This window comes from Macrobrachium nipponense, chromosome 9, assembly GCF_015104395.2.
Source record: "Macrobrachium nipponense isolate FS-2020 chromosome 9, ASM1510439v2, whole genome shotgun sequence".
Classification (NCBI taxonomy): domain Eukaryota; kingdom Metazoa; phylum Arthropoda; class Malacostraca; order Decapoda; family Palaemonidae; genus Macrobrachium; species Macrobrachium nipponense.
In genome coordinates this window covers 58,219,995-58,244,524 of record NC_061110.1, presented here as the reverse complement: position 1 = coordinate 58,244,524, position 24,530 = coordinate 58,219,995, and the positions used below count along the sequence as shown (strand labels likewise).

General features: G+C 38.0%; 1 protein-coding gene across 4 annotated transcripts in view; it reads left to right on the top strand.

Moving 5' to 3' along the window:
* LOC135217863 (ubiquitin carboxyl-terminal hydrolase calypso-like) overlaps positions 1-24,530 on the top strand; it is a 351,282-nt gene that overhangs the window by 177,796 nt on the left and 148,956 nt on the right. For all 4 annotated transcript variants that reach the window (XM_064253884.1, XM_064253885.1, XM_064253882.1 and 1 more), the window contains exon 10: positions 22,848-23,016. In XM_064253884.1, the coding sequence (XP_064109954.1) occupies positions 22,848-23,016 (169 nt within the window). The remainder of the gene's footprint in view (positions 1-22,847; positions 23,017-24,530) is intronic.

Below are 24,530 nucleotides of genomic sequence, written 5' to 3'. Positions count from 1 at the left end.
TTGAATTATTATATTTCCTGATATACTGTATACTTTTGCACTATTTTTTTTATCATTTTGTGATGCTGGTTACCCAATTTTTAATTTTATTAACCTTATTTTGTGTGTTTCCTCACCAGCCTAAATACTTGTTATAGTGGCTGTATACATCGGTAGATTTGTAAGTAAATGGTTTAATTGGTCCCTTGCTTGTTCACCTGGATTGACATGTAGGAAGCATACTGATTACCATTTCATTTATATAAATATAGTCTTTATCCTTAATCTTGCATGTTGGTGGCAGTTCATGTGAGCATAGGTACTCCATAATGAATATCTTGTAAGCTCATGAATGCTTTATATATCCAGTGCTAGTGTTTTTTTTGTGGTTTGTGAGCTTAAGCCACATTTTTATCATCATTTTGTTTCTTAGTCTATGGGTACTATGTGGCATTTTAGAAAATATGCTCAATGTGCTTTGCTTCACCAGTTTGGTATATTATCTTCATTTTTAGAAATATCAGGTGTGGTTTATATTAATACATAGTGAAGTTACTGATTACCTTTTATTCTTCATATGCTGTCTTATCTTTTGATTTAACACAATTATTAAATGTAGAGTATACCCCCTGTAATCGCGTTCTCAAGATTTGCGGACTCACCTATTTGTGAAAGAGTCTGCAATTCGTGGACTTTTTCGTCGAGAAATGTTCACTAATCAGTGTATTTTGATGTTATTTTCATGGCTAAATACATTCCTTATGATAAAAATGATTTACTAATTTTCAAATATTAAGTTTAATATGATTAAATAATAACATTAAATAATAAAAATAATTTTCGGCTCTCTCTCTCTCCTCTCTCTCTCTCCTCTCTCCTCGTCTCTCTCTCTCCTCGTTCTCTCTCTCTCTCTCTTCTCTCTCCTCTCTCTCTCTCTCTTTTTGAGATGTGTATTTGTTTTGTAGGATAGATAAATGATTTACCTAATACAGGTACTCCTCGTTTAACAAGTTCCCTTCCAGTAACCATGCCGTTAAACAAATTCGTTGTTAAACATGTTATTCTCTTTATTTTGACTAATAGCATTAATTTTCAGTCATACATAGAACTAGTTTCCAACATAGCCTACTACTTGGCAAAGTTCTGACAATGCTTTTTATCATTTTATTACTCATATATTTTAACTTCATCATTTTATAACTTCAGAATGCATAATTTTCTTTAAAATAGTGTGCTTTATTTAACACATTTAGCCTACATTCCCGAGTTAGCCTACTGCTAGTAAGTCATTACAGTACTAAACTTTTCTCAGAATCTGCACATTATTTAGCAGTGACTTTCATTTTCTAAATTTGGTATTTCATAGTTATTGCTATTAGTTTCTTCTTCATTTATTTTTATTGTAGAGGGTAGTGAGATGAAAAAAATAATGAATGAATTTCGGTGATCACGGGGCATTTGAATGTCGCTGTCAAAATGTAAACAAAGCACAATGCCATCTATTAAGGAAAGTGAACACAACTATTCGCTAATGGGATAAGCATTGATAAAGATTTACGCTTGCATTCGTACCTCGAGTATCATCTGATCTCATGGATGACATATTGAATTCGTGTGTAAGTACACAGTTGTATAAAGAATGATCAATCTGTATTATATGTAAGTCTTTCAAGCTTACTAGGAGTAAGGAATTTGTGCATGCCAAATGTCTCATTGTTTTGATTAAAAGGATTAGCTTGGTAGGGACCCCTCAAGTGGAATATTTAAAATAATATATATTTATTTTCAAGTTAATATAAAAAAACATTTGACTTCACGCATTTTTTTTTCATTACTAAGAATTATTCTCACTAAAACAAAGGAGATATGGCATAATTTTTGCTGTCTTGAAGTTATAAACAAACGTGGTGCCACCCGTTCGGCGGCTTCGGCCGCACAACGAACTAATGGCGGCAGAATCAAGCCAGCGAGTGGAGTTCTTAGACAATAGAATGCTGACTTTAAGAGGTTCAGCTGTATAGCTTTTCTTTACAAGTATATTAAAGCCTTATACAGTGGTCCCCCCGTATTCGCGGGGGATGCGTACCAGATCCCCCCGCGAATAGTTAGAATCCGCGAATGTTTGGAACCCCTATAAAAACGCTAAAAACAGCCTATTTTGTTAGTTAAAACTTAAGAAAAACCACTAAAAATTTTCATACTTGGTTTTTTTAATAGTTTTATCACAAAAAGTACATTTTATGATGAAATTGATAACAAAAACCAGGAATTTGTGGATATTTCTCATAGAAAAATACCGCGAATGCGCGAATTTTCCGCGAATAATGCAGGGAAACGTTCCTGAGAGAAATCCGCGAATGTGTGAGTCCACGAATCCAGAGAACGCGAATACGGGGGGTCCACTGTACAGTAAGTCCTCGGGTTACGCTGGTCTCGACTTACGATGTTTCGTGGTTACGAACGCGCCCCCATAAAAATATAAAAAATAATATTTTGCGTCGTTCCGTCTTACGCGGTTTAGCGTCGTAAGAACGGATCAACGTCGTAACTCGAGGACCCCCTGTATATTGTTTTAGCCTTCGATTTCAAGGTTTTCAAAACCTATGCCAAGCTAGATTATTGGCACTGAATAGCCTTTCTCTTGGCCACCATTAGCAATGTTTTTATCTTCATTTTATGGTTTTTCTCTCTCTTCATGTTGTCGTCATAACTCCGAGTTGTCGTAAAACGAGTACGTCGTTAAATGAGGAGTACCTGTAGTACTAATTTTTAAATACTACATATTAATAAAATTAATACTGTTATTACAATTTTTATGTATTTCTATAGTAAGTTATTTAAAAATATTAAGCAAATAAAAATCCCCCTTAAATTTTTTCTTGTAAGCTGTGAAGTGAGGTGGCAGGGCAAACTTGTCAAATATGTCACATTACGTGCTTAACGTTTTCTGACCGCAGGGGTAGATGTTGCCATTCCCTCAACAAATAAATTTCTACCTACTCTCTCTCTCTCTCTCTCTCTCTCTCTCTCTCTCTCTCTCTCTCTCTCTCTCTCTCTCTCTCTCTCTCTCTGCATCAAAAGCAGTAGGGCCTCAGTAATCACTGGGGATAGGGACCACAACCACCTTCATTAAGCAAATATCTGCATTATCACACCCTTCAAAAAAATGCTTAGGTTATAGCCTAACTGCCTACTTCAATAGTTAAAACACCAAAGATACCTTACTTGTAAAAATTCCAACAACTGTCAGATATATCAAGTGCTAATGTGACAGGAGGGGGAGTGTGTTGCCCACACCAGATCATGCAATTTCTCTCTCTCTCTCTCTCTCTCTCTCTCTCTCTCTCTCTCTCTCTCTCTCTCTCTCTCTCTCTCTCTCTCTCTCTCTCACTGGGATGAGAGAATTTCTATGGTACATGTGTATATGTTTATTAATATTTTTGCATAATAATAATATAACTAATTTCAAAATTCATATGTGATAGTATTTTAAAGAAATACTACAATAATCTATCCATTTCCCTCTTTTAAATAAGGATAACCTCTCTCTCTCTCTCTCTCTCTCCGTAGCCATCTTGCTTGATGAGACGTTCCCGCGTGAAATCAGATTAATCAACAGATATCACAAGTTTAACATACGACTAGAATTTGAGAAATATCTAGAAGTGTTCGTGAACTATCGGTGATAAGATTAGTGTGAAAATAGTAGGATAAAGCGTCTTCTAAGTTAGTATATCAAGTGTAATACTGTAAATCAGAACAAGATGGCAGTAAGTTCCAACTGCGGGAAGAGATGGCGTAATTTAGCGTGTTTAGCAGATTCGCAATACGATGAGGTAGCAGGAAGGGAACTGGCATTTCTCATCTATGAAATCAGCAACAGTCCTAACCAAAAGATACAAAAGCATTCATAGATATATTAGAAGGATATAATCCTTCAAACTGGAAAAAATCTAATGAAAACATCTTGAAAATAATTGAAGAAGTTCCAAATAAAATCCAAGTGGTCAAGAGACTCATAAAGAAAATATACATAAACCAACATATTCCGACAAAGAAAATGAATAAGGTGAATCTTGTGAATATCCTAATTGACGCATTAGGAAAAAGAATGCCAAAAGCATGCAAACTGTGTACGGTTTGGTATAGCATAGTCAATCCACAAAACCTAATCAGAAAATGTGCTGCATGCAACATTCCGACCCATCCACAGTGTGCTGAGGTAATACAAGATATGAGAAAAGATACAAGAATTTTTTGTTCAACATGTCTATCATGGATAGACAATGTTATTAAATCAAGATTGAATGTACAAATAGTTGAGGATGAAGAAGAAGAGGAAAGAGAAGAAGAAGAAGAAGAAGAAGAAGAAGAAGAAGAAGAAGAAGAAGAAGAAGAAGAGGAAACGGAAGAGAAGTAAACAAAAATGAAATGACAGAAAAAAATAAGGAAAACAAAGAACAAGATAAAAGTATGGATGCAGAGATACTCATTGATACTACATATGAGCAATAAAGCAGCATACCTACAAAGAAATAAATTACGATATGGCAACAGAAAAGCAAATCCCGAAGAGGCTCTACCCAGATCTACACAATGACGGGAAAGAGGAAAAAATAGACAAGAAAGACAAAATCTGCAACCTTTTGAAAAGAGGGAAATTGCAGATTTGGAGAAAGATGTTACTACAAACATCTAAGGTATGTCACAACTATGAAATATATGGTAAAGTGTGCATACCTAGATGGATATGGGATGATTGCAGAGATCTGCATCCAAAAAAAAATATGCAAAAACCTAAAAGAAGGAAAAGGATGTAAGTTCGACAAAAAATGCAAATATATGCACCCTGTAGCCATGAATCATAATCAAATAAATAACCAACCAAGTAATAAAATCCAAAATAAGAAAGAAACAAATAAAGAGAGAAATCAAGAATATCAGGTAAAAGAGAAAAGCAAACCACCAATGAGATATGCAGAGATGTCCAGCAAAAAATTTCAATGCATCAGCTCCAAAATTCTACTCAAGGGATAATAACTGTATTTATTATGCAAGAGGATATTGCAGAAACGGAGGAAAAGAAAATTGCAGATTCAGACACAAAATGAATAATTATGATGAAGGAAGATCAAATATATGGAAAAGTTGGATTTTTAATGTCAGAATTTCTGGAAATGAAAAAAAGAACAACATACCAGAACAGGAAAGAGACATGGGAAAATCCTTATTACTACCAATATTAAATGAAGGAGAAAACACACGCAAACCATCATAGTGATGAATGCGCAGGGTTTAGTTACGAGTAACTCAAAAAGAAAAATAGAGTACTTAGAAGAACTAACCCAAATTGAAAAGAAAATAGATATAATGAATATAAGTGAAAACCTGGTATTCCCAAGAGGACTGGGAATGATGATCAAATAAAAGGGTTCCAAACTTATAGATCAGATAGAAAAAATAGGAATCAAGGGGGAACCGCAATATATGGGAAAGACAAAAAACAAGGAAAATATATGAGAAATATAGTAACTCAGAATGTGAACTAATAGCGGTAGAATTTGAATCTGAAAAAATTAATGAACATAGTAATATATAGACCTCCTAATACTAAAGAGATTGACTTAATAATTGAAAAATTGGATGATATATGTAGAAATCACAAAGGACTGGACTATTCTCCTATCTGGTGACTTCAACTTTCCTTTCGTAGAATGGAAAGAACGAATAGGAGATTGTGGATGTACTTATACATATAAAAAAAGAGAGTAATAGTAGTGCAGAAGATAAGAGGCAATTCGAAAAGCTATTAGATATGCTACTAGAATACACATTCAACAAATAAATCACCTGCCAACAAGAAAGGAAAATACTTTAGACCTAGTATTTGTGAACGAGGTGAATTATGTTAAAGAAATAATAGTTTATAATGCGAGTATTTCAGACCATAATGTCATAGAATTAACAGTTCATTCCAAAGCAAGTGAAAACAGAGATAAGCAAGAAATGAAAAAGTGGAAAGGATATGGAAAATACAACTTCTACAGTAAAATATAAAATGGTCAGAAATAAATGAAGAATTAAACAAAGATTGGGATAACATTTTCGTAAGCGATGACATAAGGGAAAATACGGAGATATTATATAAAATATTAGAGAAAATAGTGGATAAATATATACCGAAGAAGAAAAGTAAACATCATTCATGCATACCAAGAGACAGAAGGATCTTGTTCCAGAAAATCAGAAAGTGGAAAAAGGTCTTGCAAAGAAAAAAATGCATGGAAAGTTATAGAACTAAAAAGTAAGATAGAAAATGCAGACAAAAGATTATACAATCAAAAGAAAATGAAAAAACGGGAATTGGAAGAAAAAACCCTATTAAATATCAAGCAAAACCCCAAACTATTATACTCATATGCGAAGAAGATGAATAAAAGAAGAATAGAAATAGGCCCTCTGAGAATTGAAGGGAGATTAACGAATGAAAAAAAGGAAATTTGCAACATACTGGCAGAACGATATAAGAGAGAATTCACCCCTAGAATAGATAATGAAGATAATGATACAGAAGTAAGGGACGAAAATAGTGAATATCTAGCTGACATAGAAATTAATGAAGCTGATATTGTGCAGGCAATTAATGAAATTAAAAATGGAGCTGCTGCAGGGCCTGATGGAATCCCTGCTATTTTGTTAAAGAAAGTAGTTCATTCTATCGCAAAGCCACTTGCAATATTATTAAGACAAAGTGTAGATACAGGCAAGATTTATGATGAGCACAAATTAGCATATATCACCCCTACTTTCAAAAGTGGATCAAGACTTGAGGTAAGTAATTATAGGCCTGTGAGTCTAACATCACATATTATGAAAGGGTAATGAAGAAAAATATGAAACATTTAATAAAAAATAATTTGTTTAATATAGGACAACACGGTTTTCGTACCCGGAAAAAGTACACAAACCCAACTGTTAGTCCACCGTGAGAACATATTCAAAAATATGAAAAGCGAAATGAAAAACAGATGTGGTTTATCTAGACTTTGCAAAAGCTTTTGACAAAGTAGACCATAATATATTAGCAAAGAAAATTAGAAAACACAATATCGTAGATAAAATAGGAAGATGGTTAAAAGAATTTTTACACAACAGAAAACAGATAGTTATTGCAAACGATGAGAAATCGGATGAAACCAAGGTAATATCCGGTGTGCCACAAGGTACGGTGTTAGCTGCAATACTGTTTGTTATTATGATTGAAGACATAGACAGTAATGTTAAGGATTCGGTAGTGAGTAGTTTCGCTGATGACACAAGAATAAGTAGAGAAATTACTTGTGATGAAGATAGGAACGCTCTACAAAGAGACCTTAACAAAGTATATGATTGGGCAGAGGAAAATAGGATGGTATTTAACTCTGATAAATTTGAATCAATAAATTATGGAGACAGAGAAGGAAAGCTATATGCATATAGGGGACCTATAATGAAGACAATCACAAATAAGGAAGCAGTTAAAGACCTTGGTGTGATGATGAATAGGAACATGTTATGCAATGATCAAATAGCAATTCTTTTGGCAAAATGTAAAGCAAAAATGGGAATGTTGTTACGGCACTTCAAAACAAGAAAAGCTGAACACATGATATGCTTTATAAAACATATGTTCGTAGTCACTTGAATATTGCAATATGATATGGTACCCACACTATCAAAAGGATATTGCACAAATAGAGAGTGTACAAAGGGTCCTTTACAGCTAGAATAGAAGAAGTTAAGGACCTTGACTACTGGGAAAGACTACAATCATTAAAACTTATATAGTCTAGAAAGGAGAAGAGAACGCTACATGATAATTCAGGCATGGAAACAGATAGAAGGAATAGCAGAAAATATCATGGAACTAAAAATATCAGAAAGAGCAAGCAGAGGTAGATTAATAGTGCCCAAAACAATACCAGGAAAAATAAGGAAAGCACACAGGACATTAATCCACTACGCACCAGCATCGATAATGCAGCGTCTATTCAATGCGTTGCCAGCTCATCTGAGGAATATATCAGGAGTGAGCGTAGATGTGTTTAAGAATAAGCTCGACAAATATCTAAACTGCATCCCAGACCATCCAAGATTGGAAGATGCAAAATATACCGGAAGATGTACTAGCAACTCTCTGGTAGACATTAGAGGTGCCTCACACTGAGGGACCTGGGGCAACCCGAACGAACTGTAAGGTCTGTAAGGTCTGTAAGGTCTCTTTTGCCACACGAGAGACACGTATGTCATAGTGGTAACTCTCGCCCTCTGTTTGGGCTGCAAGTGTATGTATAAGTATATCTTTATGGGCATCACTACATTTTATGGTAAAATAATAATATACAGTGCTAGTTTTCAAATAAGTTTAATGAGATTAAACAAAAATAATAACATTCTCTCTCTCTCTCTCTCTCTCTCTCTCTCTCTCTCTCTCTCTCTCTCTCTCTCTCTCTCTCTCTCTCTGTTATTGGCTGTAGGTATATATTTTTAATGGTAAAATGTTGAAGATGACTTTGAAATTATATAAATAATATAACCTCAAAGATTAATACAGTAATAAGTTAGTAATTTTAGGTATATTTGAAGTAGGATGTTATCTAAGGTATACATTTGGTATCTGAACTTTCAAGATAGGCAGTTAAAAGCATTTTTAGTGGTGGTTTTAACTATTCACAGGGGTGTCTGGTACACATCCCCTGCGAATACAGGGGGAACACTGTATACATACTATGAGCTTTTTATATTTATCTTTTATTGGAGTGAACACAGTAAAATGTGTTCTTTCATGCCAAATAGTTTTGATTAAAACACATTTCTCTCAAATTTTGTTTATGGGAGAGTTTGATCGTGCTATACCAAAGTTTCCATGTTGCCGATGCACGATAATAGTCGTTAGGTGATGAACATTCTTTCCTCAGCTTCAGCTACAACTACCAGCTTAAATTTAGCAGTAATATGCCCTTGCTGATCTTTTCTCCTTAGCAAATGAGGATATATAGTAATGTAAAAATATATCAGTCCTATTCTACTTAGCATTATTTGTAACATAACTACAGTAATCTTTTACTATCGTACAATGGTTGAAATGCAAGCAAACCACTATTGTTCTTGGATTCGGGTGTTCATGGCAAATCAGCTGTTTCTGGCTGTATGCATTTACATGACAAGTATAACATTACTAACAATACTTTTAGCATTCTCTTTTATTTTTTATTTTTAACTTAACTAGACGATGCGATAGATAAAGAGATGGAGGAAAAGGGGTTAGCCTAACTAGAAAATGGGACAGATAATGAGGAGGAAAAGAGGTTAGCCTATTGTGATTTGGTCTCAAAAATTGAACTCGCATGTTACATGAGATTTATGATCAAATCATTGTTTTAGGGTAAAAATTGGGGGGTGACATGATATGCGAGGTTGCTTGTTACGAGTATATATGGTCCGTACATATATACAACTATTTCTCTCTTCTCTCCCCCTTCTGACTGACTGATCTAATTTTAGAAGTCTTCTCAACCACTTTTATGAAATTCTTTATTCTGTCACTCTCTTTTTTTCTGCAGTTCCTTTTCATGAACAAACAGTGCTTTTTATTTGGACTAATACAACTCTTAGTTAAGTGTATATGTTTTAGAACAGTGCATTCACAGTTCTCATCAGGTAAGGTAAAAATCAATCAATTAAAAATTATCTACCACTAACTAAAAATGCTGAAGACAGTTTTCCTTGTAGCTTTGGCTTCCTCAAAGAGGGTTAGGAGAGCTTCATGGCCTTAGTTATGATGTGAAACATACAAGTTGTTGGGGGTCGGTGACTTTTGAATTTGTCCCGGAATTCATGGCCAAGACCCAGAATCCCTTGGTACATGACGACAGATTTGCCTTTTTTCCATACCATCTTTAAATGACTTTGTAGATAATGATCCACAAGAGCTCTTGTTGTGTCCTGTGAGAACCTTACATTGCTATCTCAAAAGGACTCGACACCTCAGGCTGGGGTGTCGTAGGCTTTTTGTTAGTACAGGACGAGCAAAGAAAGAGGTTTCCAAGAATACCATTTCTTTCTGGATTCGTGAGGCAATCAAGCAGGCTTAATCGTCTATTGATGGTTCTGTCATTGAGTCTGTACTGGCTAGAGAGCACATGACATCAGAGGTATAAGTTCCTCTTTGGCTTTCAAGAAAAATTTCGCTGTTCATAGAGTTTTGAATGCTGGGACTTGGTTATGACAATCCATGTTCACCTCCTTTTATTTGAGAGATGTGTCCCACAGGTCTATGGACACGTTTTCCCTAGGTCCTGTGGTGGCTGCCCAACAAGTGGTTTAACTCATCCTTGTCCTTGACAAAACAGTTTGTATCTTACCTATAGTGATTGTGTGAAAGAGAGAATGAGTGAGTGGCCTGTTCTCTTTCTTTCTCTTATTTCTGCTCTTCTTCCTTCAGGCAGGTTGAGGAATATACGCGTCACATGCTGGATTGGTCTGATGCAGGTGAGTTCGGTAGCCATACTGATAGTCTGTTGGTTGAATGTATTTACGAATATTCAGTAGCATATACTCCACCTTCTGGCAGGGGAAGGTCTGGAGTAATAACAGACCTCTGTGATCATATGGTTTGTTATGGAACAGTCAGAATTTTCTTTAGTCCCTTAAATGCAATGAATTGCTCATTATATCATTGTATTGTAACCTAGATGATTTAGTTGTAGATATCGGTTTATCTATATTCTCATGGGCATTTGTCTACCTTCTTTAGAACTCCTCTTGTTCAAGGGGGTGGTCAGGTGGGTTAACTCCCAGTCAGTTTAGGATGTCTATACCTCACTCCAAGTACGTATAAGGCTATCTTATTGTTAAGACCAAAGGTTTGTTCTGCATATGAACAAATTACAAATTTTAGAATCAATTTGTATTTTTCATAGCTAACAAACCTGAGGTCTTAACACACACTGCCCACCTCTAGCTGCCCCTCTACTAATTTTTTTGGTTATTCCTGGGTTGGGAAAAGACTGGGTATCATAGGGTGAGACGCTGTCTTCGACCAGATCTCACTTCGTATACGCAGGCATTGCCAGATCTCACAGATTCCTTGCTTACAATTGCCGATTGTATTAACCGGTTTACCAGCTGCGCTTGGAAATATCCTATTGTTAAGACCTCAGGTTTGTTAGCTATGAAAAATACAAATTGATTCTAAAATTTGTAATTTTTTGTTAGCTGCTGACAGTTCTCAAACCCACCCAATTTTCATGGCATGTAATGAGGAAGAGAGCAGACATATGCACTGTTGTCACATAGGTGTTTGAAGGAAGACCAAGGCAGTCATTGTAGAAAAAGAGATAGAGACCCCTTGTCTTGAGTCCTTTATATTCTATCTTTGTGCCAATAAGCACTATTTTGGCTGAGACCAACTAGAAGAGAATGATTTGAGATTGGTTGGTCTGTCTTATGGAACCCAGGGAGACCATGAGAACGGCTACTAAAAAAAGGGATTTTGACATAGGAAAAATCTATTTCTGGGGGAAGACCTATGAAAAAATGCCTGTTATTCATTTTTCCCAGTATAAATATACCAGAGAAAAAAGCTAACATAGTTAAGCTGAGGTTACTACCCCCAGCGCGATCACCCAAAGGGTGTCGGTATAGTATAGGGGCGATGTGTTACCACAAACCACAGGACCTCTGCCATTTAGAAGATTAACTTCAAAATCCCTCTCTTTTGGTGGGAGCCGTCACAACGGAATCCCACCACTCGTCCCGGCTCGCCACTACTACTACTACCGAAGCACCATCTTGCATTCCTGATTAGATCTATAAACTTGGATTAGTCAGGGTGGGAAGAAATGTTAATAGGGCTAGGGTTCATAGGGCGACACAGGTCTTCCCCCAGAAATAGATTTTTCCTATGTCAAAATCCTTTTCTGGTGTCTACCTGTGTTGCCCTAAGAAAACATACCAGAGAGTGCTATACAAGTTTTTAGTGTAAAATTATATGTAAAACCAGGTTGATGACATTCAGAGTAAAGAATTATAAATAGTTTTACTATTTAATCTTAATTTACTATCTGTAAGAAATGATTTCTTAATATATTCTTAACAATAATAGTAATATTTATATAATACTTAAAATTGTACATAATATGAAGTTATTGGTCTTAATTATGTGTCATACAGACAATCAAGCAATACACTAATACTTAATAGCCATATATACATATTGCGCAATCTTATATACTAATTCGGTAACGGGATCGACAACAAACGTTTCGCCCGGTCCGGAAAACAAGGTATGGTGGAGAGTGTGAGCGAGTCATGCAGGTAGAAGGGTCATGCAGAGGGAGATAGTTAAAGGAATAGTCTATTCAAAGGTTTCTAAGGAGAGCCGTTAGTTTGTTCTTCAGGAACCACCACAGTACCAGCTGCCACTGTTAAAAATTTTTGGGGCCTGTAAATTTTTGATATAGTGGTGCTTAACACTGTTGGGGACTTCCAACCTGTGTACTTTTTTAGGTCTTCAAACTTCATATTTTGAAAATAATTAGTTGATGTGGCAACTGCCCGGATATCATGGACATGTGGAACTGGATCTGGGTTGGCTTGTTTAATAAAATAAAGAATCTGTTGTCTAATTCTTCTTAAAGTTATCGTGCCCCCTTTTTCTCTAATAAAAAGAGAGCCCGTTGTTATTTGAGATGTTCTGGTCATAAAGGTTTAAGTGTATGAACCGGACATAATGATTCATCTTCTAGAAGAGGAATAATTTCCCAAGGAGTCCACCTATTTTGTGGATCCTCATTTTTTGTCAAGAATTGTCTATCTGGTGAAAGTAAAACTTTCCCAGATTGAAGAAAGTCCACATGCCTTGGATTTCTAGAAAGTGCTGATAATTCAGATATTCTAGCGCCCGAGGCTAGCGCCACAAAAAACCATGTTTTTCTTAATAGTGCTGAATAAGAACAATTATTGAAACCTATTTGTTAGGGCAGATTTAATTGTGGTAATAGTACTGGCAGCTAGGCCTTTCTCATGTAATGATCTAAAGAAAGAAATGGTAAGATTAGTATCCATCTCTTGTACATTTATATAATTTAAAAACATAGCTAGTTTCTTAACTGCGGAGTCATACTGTCTAATTGTAGAATCTCTCTTATCCGATTCTACAAATAGAATGTTTAACGGATATATTTTCGCTTCCTTTTGTGCCGCGAACTTCATGAAGTCCATAAAGTTAGGGCATTCAGAATTCTTGAGGAAGCTGACACAGTTTGCGTTTGTACTGTTTGTGTTAATTTCGGGGATGGAATCTTCTGAGGTTTGAGTTTCATCTCCATGATAAGTGGATACCAATTGCTCTTCGGCCAATTGGGTGCCACTAGTGCCAACTGGCCTCTGAATAATCATAGCTTGTGAAGTACCTTCAAGAGGGGGTTCACTGGTGGAAAGAGATATATTCTTTCCCATTTGTTCCAATCTAAAGACATTGCATCGATCGCGAAGGCATTATTGTCTATATTGAGAGCTACATAGCAGGCTAGTTTGTGGTTGGACTCCGAGGCAAAGAGGTCTACCTGGAGGTCCGGAATCTGATTCATAATCCATTTGAATGAATTGTTGTCCAGTGACCATTCCAATTCCAATGGGGTCATTCTGGACAAAGAGTCTGCTATTACATTCCTTACTCCTGCCAGATGAGTTGCTGACAGATGCCAGTGGTTCATTTCTGCTAATAGGAATATTGCTATCATTACATGATTTACTTGTTTGATTTGGATCCTCTTCTGTTTATGCAATGGACGACTGTAGAGCTGTCCGATACGAATTGAATGTGGATCTTCTTGGACGGTTGTAATTTTCTCAATGTCAGGAACACTGCCATCACTTCCAATACATTTATGTGGAATTGACTGAATGTTTGTGACCATATCCCTTAAACTTTCTTGAGGGGTGAATATCCCCCCCAGCCGCTCAGGGATGCATCTGTGTGGATGATCAGAGATGGGGGAGGAAATTGTAGCGGAACTGATTGGATAGGTTCCGTTGTTTCGTCCATGGAATAAGTCTCTTTTTCAGAATATCTGGAATTCTTGAAACTTTGTTTCTGGATTTGAGATTTGCTCTTGATCTCCAAACCTGATTGATATCTTTTAATCTGGTTTTTAGTAGAACATCTGTCACTGATGCAAATTGAAGGGAGCCTAGGATTCTCTCCTGTTCCCTTCGAGATGACCGTCGTTTTCCAACAAAGCGTTTTGTAGCTTTTACTATCTCTTTGACCTTTTGGACGGTAGAGATAGCCTGTGCTTCTTCAGGTCCCACTGAATTCCTAACCATTGGAACTGGGATTGTGGAGTCAGTCTGGACTTTGCCATATTTACCTGGAAGCCTAGAAACTTTAGAAATTTTAGTACTTTGGATGTTGACCTTCGACATTCTGCTTCGTTGTTTGTCGAAATTAACCAATTGTCCAGGTAGGCTACTAAAAGTATTCCTTTCTTCCTCAATTCCTGAACTACTGTCTCCCCTAATTTTGTGAATACCCTGTGTGCTATATCGAGTCCGAAAGGCATTACCTTGAATGAGCAGGCTTTCTTGCCTAGCTTGAATCCTAGGTATGGAGAGAAGTTTCTGATTATTGGAACGTGATAGTAAACGTCTGTAAGATCTATAGAGGTGGTGACGGCCCCACGGGGAAGTAAGGTCCGTACCTGTGAGATTGTCAGCATATGGAACTTGTCGCAGTGAATGTAGGAATTCAGCCGAGACAAGTCCAGGATTACTCGTCTTTTGTTCGAGTCCTTCTTTGGGACACTGAACAATCGTGCTTGGAATCTTATGCTCTTCACCCTCTTGTGGCACGTTTCTGAAGAAGATTCTTTGTATATTCTAAGAGGTCCTCTGTTGGTTTTTTGAAAGAAGTTGACTGGAGGGGGAGGGCCTTCTCTCACTTCCAGCCTAGACCTTTTGATATTAAACTGTGGGTCCATGGACTGAAGGTCCATCGACCTTTGAACAAGTACAGTCTCCCCCCTACCTGGGAGATTTTACTGGTTGGAATCTGGTCTAGTTACTCTACCTCCTCGGAATCCTCTACCCTTGACTCCGCCTCGCAGTCTGGAGCCTCTTCTGGCTCGACTACTCCCAGCATGTCTGCTATATGTACGAAAGGTACCTCTTGCAGGATTATATGCTGGGGAAGCCACAACTTGCGATGAAGTCGAAGGTTGAGGTTCCGAGGATGGCTGAACCAATACATATTGTTGTGGTGGTGTTACCTTTGAGGTGGACGGCACTGCCTGCATATATCCATGAGGACGGGCCGTCTGGTAAGGGTTATACCTTCTCGCCTTCTTTTTAGGTGCTTGTTGATGAGGAGACACATCAAAATGGCGTTTCGTAGGAAGACCCCACCTCACTCTCAGACTTTGGTTAACCCTAGCTGCTTCGTGCAATATGGAATTTATCTCCTCTTTGGGGAAGAGATTTTCTCCCCAAATGGATGATTTAATGAGCTTATTGGGTTCATGTTTGACTGTAGCTTCAGCCAAAACATGTTTCCTACAAGCCCTTCTTGCACTTGCGAACTCAGTCAGGTCTGATTGAAGAGTCTGTAAAAGACTTTTCGTTAAGACCTGAAGGACTGGTTCGTCTTCGTATGTTGTGGCTAGCAACTCCGCCGAGGTGACGGAGTTGATAGTCCTGGCTAACTTTGTCCTTGCCTCAAATTCACCCTTGATCAAATGTCCGGGGAGTTTGGGCAGTCATTCGGAGAACAAGTCCGAAGCACAATCCGGTTCTAGTTTACCAGCCGTGAACGTAGCCGGAGCATTTACCCAAATGTCTGCTCCTGAGAGCAAGAGCAAAGATGTTGGCTCTTGTTTCCTTCAGGGCTGGGATTGGTTTGTCATTATAGATTGCTTGCAATGACAACTCCGCCACCTTGGTTGTACATGATGACAGAAGACCATCTGGGGTAACAAACATTGTATACTTTCCCTTGTGTGGTGTCAATTTGGTATTGACACAATTCAGTCTGTTAGGAAACGGACCCAGACAGCTTGGGCCTGTTCCCTGGGAAAGATTACTGTTTCCTTTGGCATTTTGTCTATTCTGACTAGCGCATGTTGTGCTAGTCTGACAAAACCCGGGAACGGAAACTTCATACCGGCTGGGAATAGCTCGTAGTCCTCTATTGGTCTTGTTCCACACCCTTCTATAGTCAATCTTCCTTCTACGAAGGGAGCATTTAAGGCCAACCTCCAAGGGTTTTCCTTATCGAAGGGGGGAAGCTTTGAAGTATCCGGAACCATCATTGATAGAGCTGGTGTTCCGGATCTAAAGAGGCCTGAGAGCATCTCCTCAATGGGCTTGATTCTCTCAGTCAATGACGAGAGAGCCTGGTTTGAGATGTTCGGTGTTGATCTGAGGTGTGCATCTATCCTCTGATCTACTACTCCACTAATCCTAGCTAGCAGCTGGTTAGTGAAGGATTCAGGGTCGAAGAACTGTTCCACCGCCCTTGGGACTGACCCTGTACCTTTGGTAGGGGAAGGATTTGTGGCAGCAGGCTGAATGACAGATGATGTCGACGGTTGTGACACCGAAGACGACTCATTCTCCGCTGGCAGAACAGAGTTGTTCTTCTTTTTTTTAAAGTCTTCTTGACTTTAGGAATAACCGACGGCATTCCTTGTTCTTTAATGGGTTTCGAAAAACCCTTAAAGGAGGGAGTTGAAGAAAAGGAAGGAGAAGGAGAAGGATGGGAACTCGTCCCACTTACCTCCCCTCCTACCTGGTCCTCCGTGACCATCGGCTCGACGTTGAGGTCGATCGCCGCCACTTCCTCCGTAAAGTCCTGCTTCTCCCCTAAAGCGGCCGTCGTCTCAATGCGGATAGCTTCAATGAGGGGTCCGGCAACGTCCCTGGGCACCGCAGTTGTGAAGGTGGCGCCTGGAAAGATCTTCTTGCAAAGGCCAGCATCCAAAACATGGGGCCGGCCTTTTGGTGCGTTTCTGCCGAACCCCGCCACCCACTTGCGTAGGGACGCCCTCGCGCCATGGACGATCGACTTGTCCGCCTGTAAGGCAATCTTTGTTTTAGTGGCGGACCAGAACAGTATACAAATTACCTTACTATATTCTCAGTATATAAGATAATTCTGTAACATCCTTACCTGTTCGTCAGTCAACAACGAAACAAGCTCGTAACAGACGGTACAAACGTCCGGGTGCCAGGCCACGTAGTCATCCAAGGCTACCGCACAATTGGAGTGCGAACGACATACTACGTGGCCATAGTCGTTGCCTAATGACGCGTGGCATCCCTCAGCCTGGCAACGGACCACCTGTAATGCGAAATACTCAATGAGCAATCTTACTTTTGATGGTTTATTGTTAGACCATCGACGAAATATTTCGTTTTAGAGAAGCAGGATAGGTATTTTCTAGAAAAATCATGCATTTTTATTTATTGGCGAAGTATTTCGTTGCCGAAACATTTCGGCGTACCGAACTATTCCGTTGTCGACTGAATAGTAATTATTAATAATCAGATCATAAAACTCGTAAGTTTTGTAAGCGGAATATTTCGTTCCCGAAATATTCCGTGTCGACGTATATGCCTTAATTTTTCCAGATGTTCTTAACTAGATTGTCTAGAAATACTTCGTTGCCGAAGTATTCCGGTATCGACTATCTTATAATATTAGCTTAGTCTAATAATGCTTATATTAAATATATATGCTTATCTAGGTTGTCAGGGAAATGCTTCGTTGCCGAAGTATTCCATTATCGACTTATTACTAAGTAGTTCACTACTAAATAATGCTTATATTAAATATATGCTTATCTAGGTTGTCGGGGAAATACTTCGTTGCCGAAGTATTCCATTATCAACTTATTACTAAGTAGTTTACTACTAAATAATAAAGCTTATACATATACACTTCATTAAGTTGTCGGCGAAGTACTTCGTTGCCGAAGTAATTCGGTACTGACCTATGTAATAAGGCTAATAAGTTTTCAAGTATAATAGTATAGACTGAAAATTCCTTTCAGAGGCATGTTTATGCCGAAACACCGAACTTCGCCGATGTCGGAGAAAAAGACGTGGCGTACCACTGTAATTGCCAAAGTTAGGAATTGTTCAGTCTGAATTCCGGCAATGCCGAACTTCGAGTACTATCATATTCTACCCTACCTCCAATCACAGTGATTAGAAGTAGTCTCTGTTCGCCGAGGCTCCAGAGATCATATAGTAGAGATATTATCGAAATAATATCTTTTATTCAATCCCTGAGATTTAGAGGTTTGCAAGCAATAGTTTATGTTGTTTGGCTCTACCCCTGATCTAAAGTAGATCCACTTTTAGGCTAAATAGCCTAGAACTTTCGCTGACTGGCCGTGGCTGGTCGCGATCGAAAGTGGACCAACCCAGTCAGGTAGGCCAAGCACACAATACTATTACATTGGGTATTTATTGATCTAAATACAACAATATATCACAAAATGCATAGAAAATATCTCTTAATATCTAGTACTAATCTACGTAACCGACATTATCACTTAAATTCCCATTCGTAAATGGGCAATTTCCCCGATCGTATTAGTAAAGTCATTTATAGACCTAACTTACAATAACGAGAAAAAATAGATTTAAGGTTACTAGGCTTAATAATTTAAGCTAACTAGAGATAATGAACCATGTATCCGTTAAGGATCAAATATGGTTACCTCAATAAGATTAGCCTAGATTCGAGAATGCTCCCCAGCACCGAGACATTGTTGTATCAATACCTAAGCCTTATTATTATGAAATGTAAGTAGTATCTGTTTTAACAGAAATAACACCTTTTGATCATCTTATAAGCAAAGCTAAGCCTATATATATAATTTTACATATGCCGTGCGTAATTTGTTGTTGCTATGCCGACGCACAAAATGGCTGCCCAGTCGTCGGCGTCCCCAATTCATATTTCGAGGCGCCTGGACTGATAGCATAATTAATATAACTTAACCCTTAAACGCCGACTGGACGTATTTTACGTCGACATTTTTTGTCTCTCGGGTGCCGACTGAACGTATTTTACGTCGACATACAAAAGTTTTTTTAAAAATTCGCGGAAAAATACTTTTAGGCCTACCAGCCAAAAACTCTTGAATCACGCGCCTTGGGGGATGCTGGGAGTTCACGATCAAGGTGTTTGTTGTTTACAATCGATACGCAGGCGCGCAAGCGCGAATTTCTTTCTTGCCGCACTAAAAAGTATCTGTGGACACATCTCAGAAATTATTTTGTCACTTTGACATAATTTTTTTACCATTTTAAATTAGCCGTTACATGGAGTATTATATATGAAAATGTGCACATTTTTATGTAGAATACAACAAAAAAATACTCATGATTGTAGCTTTTATCAGTTTTGAGATATTTTCATATAAATAACGATAAGTGCCAAAATTTCAACCTTCGGTCAACTTTGACTCTACCGAAATAGTCAAAAAATGCAATTGTAAGCTAAAACTCTTATATTTTAGTAATATTCAATCATTTAACTTAATTTTGCAACTAATTGGAAGTCTCTAGCACAATATTTCGATTTATGGTGAATTTATGAAAAAACTTTTTCCTTACGTCCGCGCGGTAACTCTCTGAAAAAAATCATACATGCGATTGTGGTAATGTTTGCACCATTTTAAATTAGCCGTTACATACAGTTTTATATATGAAAATGTGCGCAATTTCATGCACAATACAACTAAAAACAACCCATGGTTGTAGCTTTTATCAATTTTGAAATATTTTCATATAAAAAATGATAAGTGACAAATTTTCAACCTTCGGTCAATTTTGACTCTACCGAAATGGTCGAAAAACGCAATTGTAAGCTAAAACGCTTATATTCTAGTAATATTCAAGCATTTACCTTCATTTTGCAACAAATTGGAAGTCTCTAGCACAATATTTCGATTTATGGTGAATTTATGAAAAAAATAACATTTTCTTTACATCCGCGCGGTAACTTCCGAAAAAATCAAACGTGCGATTGTGGTAATGTTTGCACCATTTTAAATTAGCCGTTACATAACGTTTTATATATGAAAATGTGCGCAATTTCATGTATAATACAACAAAAAATAGTTGAAGGTTGTAGCTTTTCTCATTTTCGAAATATTTGCATATAAATCACGATAAATAGAAAAAAAACCACGTTCGGTCAAATTTGACTCTACCGAAATGGTCGAAAAAACGCAATTGTAAGATAAAACTCTACAGTCTAGTAATATTCAGTCATTTATCTTCATCGTGAAACAAATTCGAAGTCTCTAGCACAATATTTAAATTTATGGTGAATTTAAAAAATAAACTTTCCTTCCCTCCGCGCGCGGATTCTCCGCCACAAATCTCCGAAATGCGTAAGTCCCATTCTCGGAATATTTGCTCCATTTCATATTAGGCATTTCATAGAGTTTTATATATGAAAATGTGCACAATTTCATGTAGAATAAAACGAAAAATATTTGAAAGTTGTAGCTTTTCTTATTTCCGAAATAATTGCATATATATATATAAAAAAATTCGACATTCGGTCAACTTTAACTCGTCAGATATGGTCGAAAACTGCATTTGTAAGCTAATATTCTTACAGTATAGTAATATTCAATCATTTGTCTTCATTTTGAAAGAAATTGGAAGTCTCTAGGACAATATTTAGATTTATGGTGAATTTTTGAAAAAAATATTTGTTTACGTCCGCACGTTACGAATTCATGCATTATTTTGTGATAATATTTTCTCTGTGTTGCTTTTATCGTTTTACAATGTGTTATATACCAAAATGATTGCAATTTAGTGTACATTACAACGAAAAAAAAGCAACTTGTTACCTTTAACCGTTTTGCGCACAGCGCGATTTGAATACAATTATATATGAAATTTCGTTTTTGCGCTATCATATATCGCATTATTTATATATGATAATGATAATTTTTTTCATTTCTGATGGTTGCATACTAAACTTCAGGTAATGACAAAAAAAGGAGCCAAAAATGAACTCTTAATCTTGAAAACTAAGCACGCTGTGATTTAAAAAAAAAAATATTTTATCCGCTTCCGTGCTCACTCTGAAACGTCTCCGGCACACGGGAGACATTTTTTTTTTTTACCGCTTCGGCGTTTAAGGGTTAAATATGTTAAAAAACCAAATTGGGGTACTCAACTTCGAAGTAGCAGAAGATTGGGCACTCATAATGGTTATTTAATTGCGAATATAGTCGAAAAAGGGATAGCAAAAATTTCTGTTTTGAAGCGTACGGCTCTATAACAGGAATAAAAGAGATGGCGCTTCGGTAGTAGTAGTAGTGGCGAGCCGGGACGAGTGGTGGGATTCCGTTGTGACGGCTCCCACCAAAAGAGAGGGATTTTGAAGGGAATCTTCTAAATGGCAGAGGCCCTGGGTTTGTGGTAACACACCGCCCCTATACTATACCGACACCCTTTGGGTGATCGCGCTGGGGGTAGTAACCTCAGCTTAACTATGTTAGCTTTTTTCTCTGGTATATGATAGAGCTATTTATACTGGGAAAAATGAATAACAGGCATTTTTCATAGGGCGACACAGGTCGACACCAGAAATAGGTTTTTTCCTCCTATGTCAGAACCTTTTTTCATCCACTTCCAAGTTCAAGCCATCCAAACCAAAGGTCAAGGGGTGTGATATCATGGCGATAGCATTTTCAGTTGCTTCTAAAATTAGTTTGTATGATAATGCAAGCCCAAATAAGGTTAGCTTACATTAAATACTGATTTATTTTTATTTTATTTTGCTTTTGAGAAAGATGTCATGAGTGCATATATTCATATGGAAGCAATAGGTCAAGTTTTACCTCAACCTAAAGAAAGGGTGAGGAAGCCAGACTCATTATTCTTTTCATCCTCATAAAGTATCTCTTGACTCCTTTAGGCATAGATATCGAGGGTATTGGCACTAGTATCCCCCTAGGAGAGTAGTGCTTTCAGTGGACTTCATGTGGTGCACTGTAGGCATTACAGAAAGTTCTTTACAACATTCTTTCTGTCGTTAGCTGCAAACCTTCATTCCTTTTATAGCAGCTCTGTCCATATTCTCTTTCTGCCATCTTACTTTCCACCCTCTCTTAATAATTGTTTCAAAGTGCAAGTTTGAGGTTTTCCTCCAGTTGCATCTTCAAAACCTTTTTACTTTCAATTTGCCTTTCAGTGCTAGATTTGTCCCAGCACTGGCCTAAATTTTATATTCTAATATTGGCACTGTGTTTTATGAAAGGCTAAGCATTTCTACCTTCAGCTATACTGTCATACACAAGTTGGAATGTAGTCCATGGTTCTACTAACAAGGTCCCATCAATATCACAGTTCTTGTTAGCCTCAAGATATGTGTTGTATAGGGTTTATAGGTTCAACACCTCAGTATGTTAAGAGATTTCAGATGATTTCCCAGGCACAAGTCCATCCCACCTAAGTAGGTATTTTTGCCTAACATAAAGTAATGGGTTTGTATTGAAACAAATGTAGTTTATCTAGAATTTAATTAATTGTTTTAACACAAGCAAATTATTTAACAAATTTGCTCTCCAAGGTACAGCTGGTCTACCCCATACAGAGAGTGGTTAGTTTCACCTCTAGAGGTACTCAGGGACCCAGATGCACATTGGAGTGGTGGAAATGGAGATTTTTGGGACATGCCTGAAAATGGCTGCTAACACAGATTAGGCTAATATAATGGGTTTATATGTGGAAAGATTTATTATTTTTTAGATATATGTTTTCCTATATCATCACTGTTTTCCTTACAGAGTAGTCCATCTGCAAGCTGTGAATACCAGCAGTTGGTAGTAGTGCGCATGGCTCCATTGACACCTACGCTTTCCCAATCAGCTTCTGCAGCAGCTAATGTGTCAAATTCTTATTCTGCTCCTACTAGTGTTCCTAGTGCCATTCCTAACAATTCAGGAAGTATTGAAGGTGTGTGTTAATTAGTATTTCATAAAACCTTTTGTTTAAATGTGTGTATGTAGATAATTGCATATGATTTTAGTTATATAATGAAAAATTAGAGAAATTATTTGCAGCAAATAAAATACACTTTCTGGGCTCAGTTCGTGTCGCTGCGCGAAATAATCCTTTGGTTCATTATTTCTTAGGTAAATGATCTAACAAATACCAGAGAATAAACAAAATAAAGAAGAGGTCAGTATAACTGACTCGCTCACCCAAATAAAAGAAGGGCGTCGGTATGAACACTAGGGCGAGTGAGACCACTACCACGAACTTCTTGTCATTTAGAAATTTCCCACAACAAATCCCTCAAGGAGAAAGCCGACCCACAGAACGGGGCAGCAACTACTACTACTGCAACCCACGCCAAGGTGACTGCTGCGCCTCTGGTGGCCATCCTTTCAGTTAGCAGGCCAAGAGACACACACGTTTCTTTTGCTCTTGTTTTTTGTGCTTTGTTTGCGTATTTTTTCGCCACCATGGAATGTTCGGCTATTGCAGCGGCTAAGTTAAGTATTCCGAAAGGTTCCTATTTAGTTCGTTCCTTCCTCGAGCCTGTATTTGCCGTTTTTTAGGTATAAATACAGGTTCCCGGTCGGAAGCATGGCGGCATTGTTCTGCCTCATGGCGGGTTGGTTCTCGGTCTCCCATACCTGGAACTTTTCCCTTATTTTATCGTGCGTCTCTAGCCCTTTTTATTATGATATTGTTAGGGGATTTAGCCTGCCTTGGTTTTAGGTCATGCATGCATGTCTCTCTACTTACGTAGGCATTCACTTTTTTCTGATCCAGACCCTAGCCATCGCTCTTCGTATCAGCCCAGGCTAGCTTTGAGTGGTAGACTTTCTTTCGGGTTAGTCATACACTCCTGGATTTTTTCTCTCACTATATTTTATTTTCCCCTACTTTTGTTTTATTTATTGTGTTTTGAGTAGCCGAGGGCGTCTAGTCCGTTCGCTTAGCCTAGGTATCAGTGGTCCCTTGGTCCTCTTCAGTTTTGTTTGCATCCTTATTGTCAGTTTTGTTGCATCACGTTTGTTGCATCTTTCTGATCAGTTTGGTTGCATTAGCCTAGGCTACAGATTTTGTCGATTGTGTTGTGTTATCGTACCTTGGTCACCCTGTGATCGCGGTACAGCCAGACGCCCGTCCCAGTCGCCTTTTCCTCCCCCCGCTCTCCCCATAGAGTAGGGGGAGGGAGGTTTGTCCTTGCTCGCTCCATCCGGGCCTGACTCCCTCTCTCCGTACGCGGAGGGAGTAGGGGAGTCTGGACAGACACTTGGCTGGGAGTGACCTTGTCTCCCTGATTCGGCAGTGCTTCGCTGTGACGGAGTCGGGGGGTTGGCCTCCCCCCACCTTTGTTGCTCCGGCGCTCCGCTGTATACTCGGGTACTGTTTTTTGCCCCTCCTCGCCTCCTTCCCCGTGGTGACGGATCTCTGTTCTCTTTCCTGGAGCCCCATCGTTTACGGGGGAGGGAGGT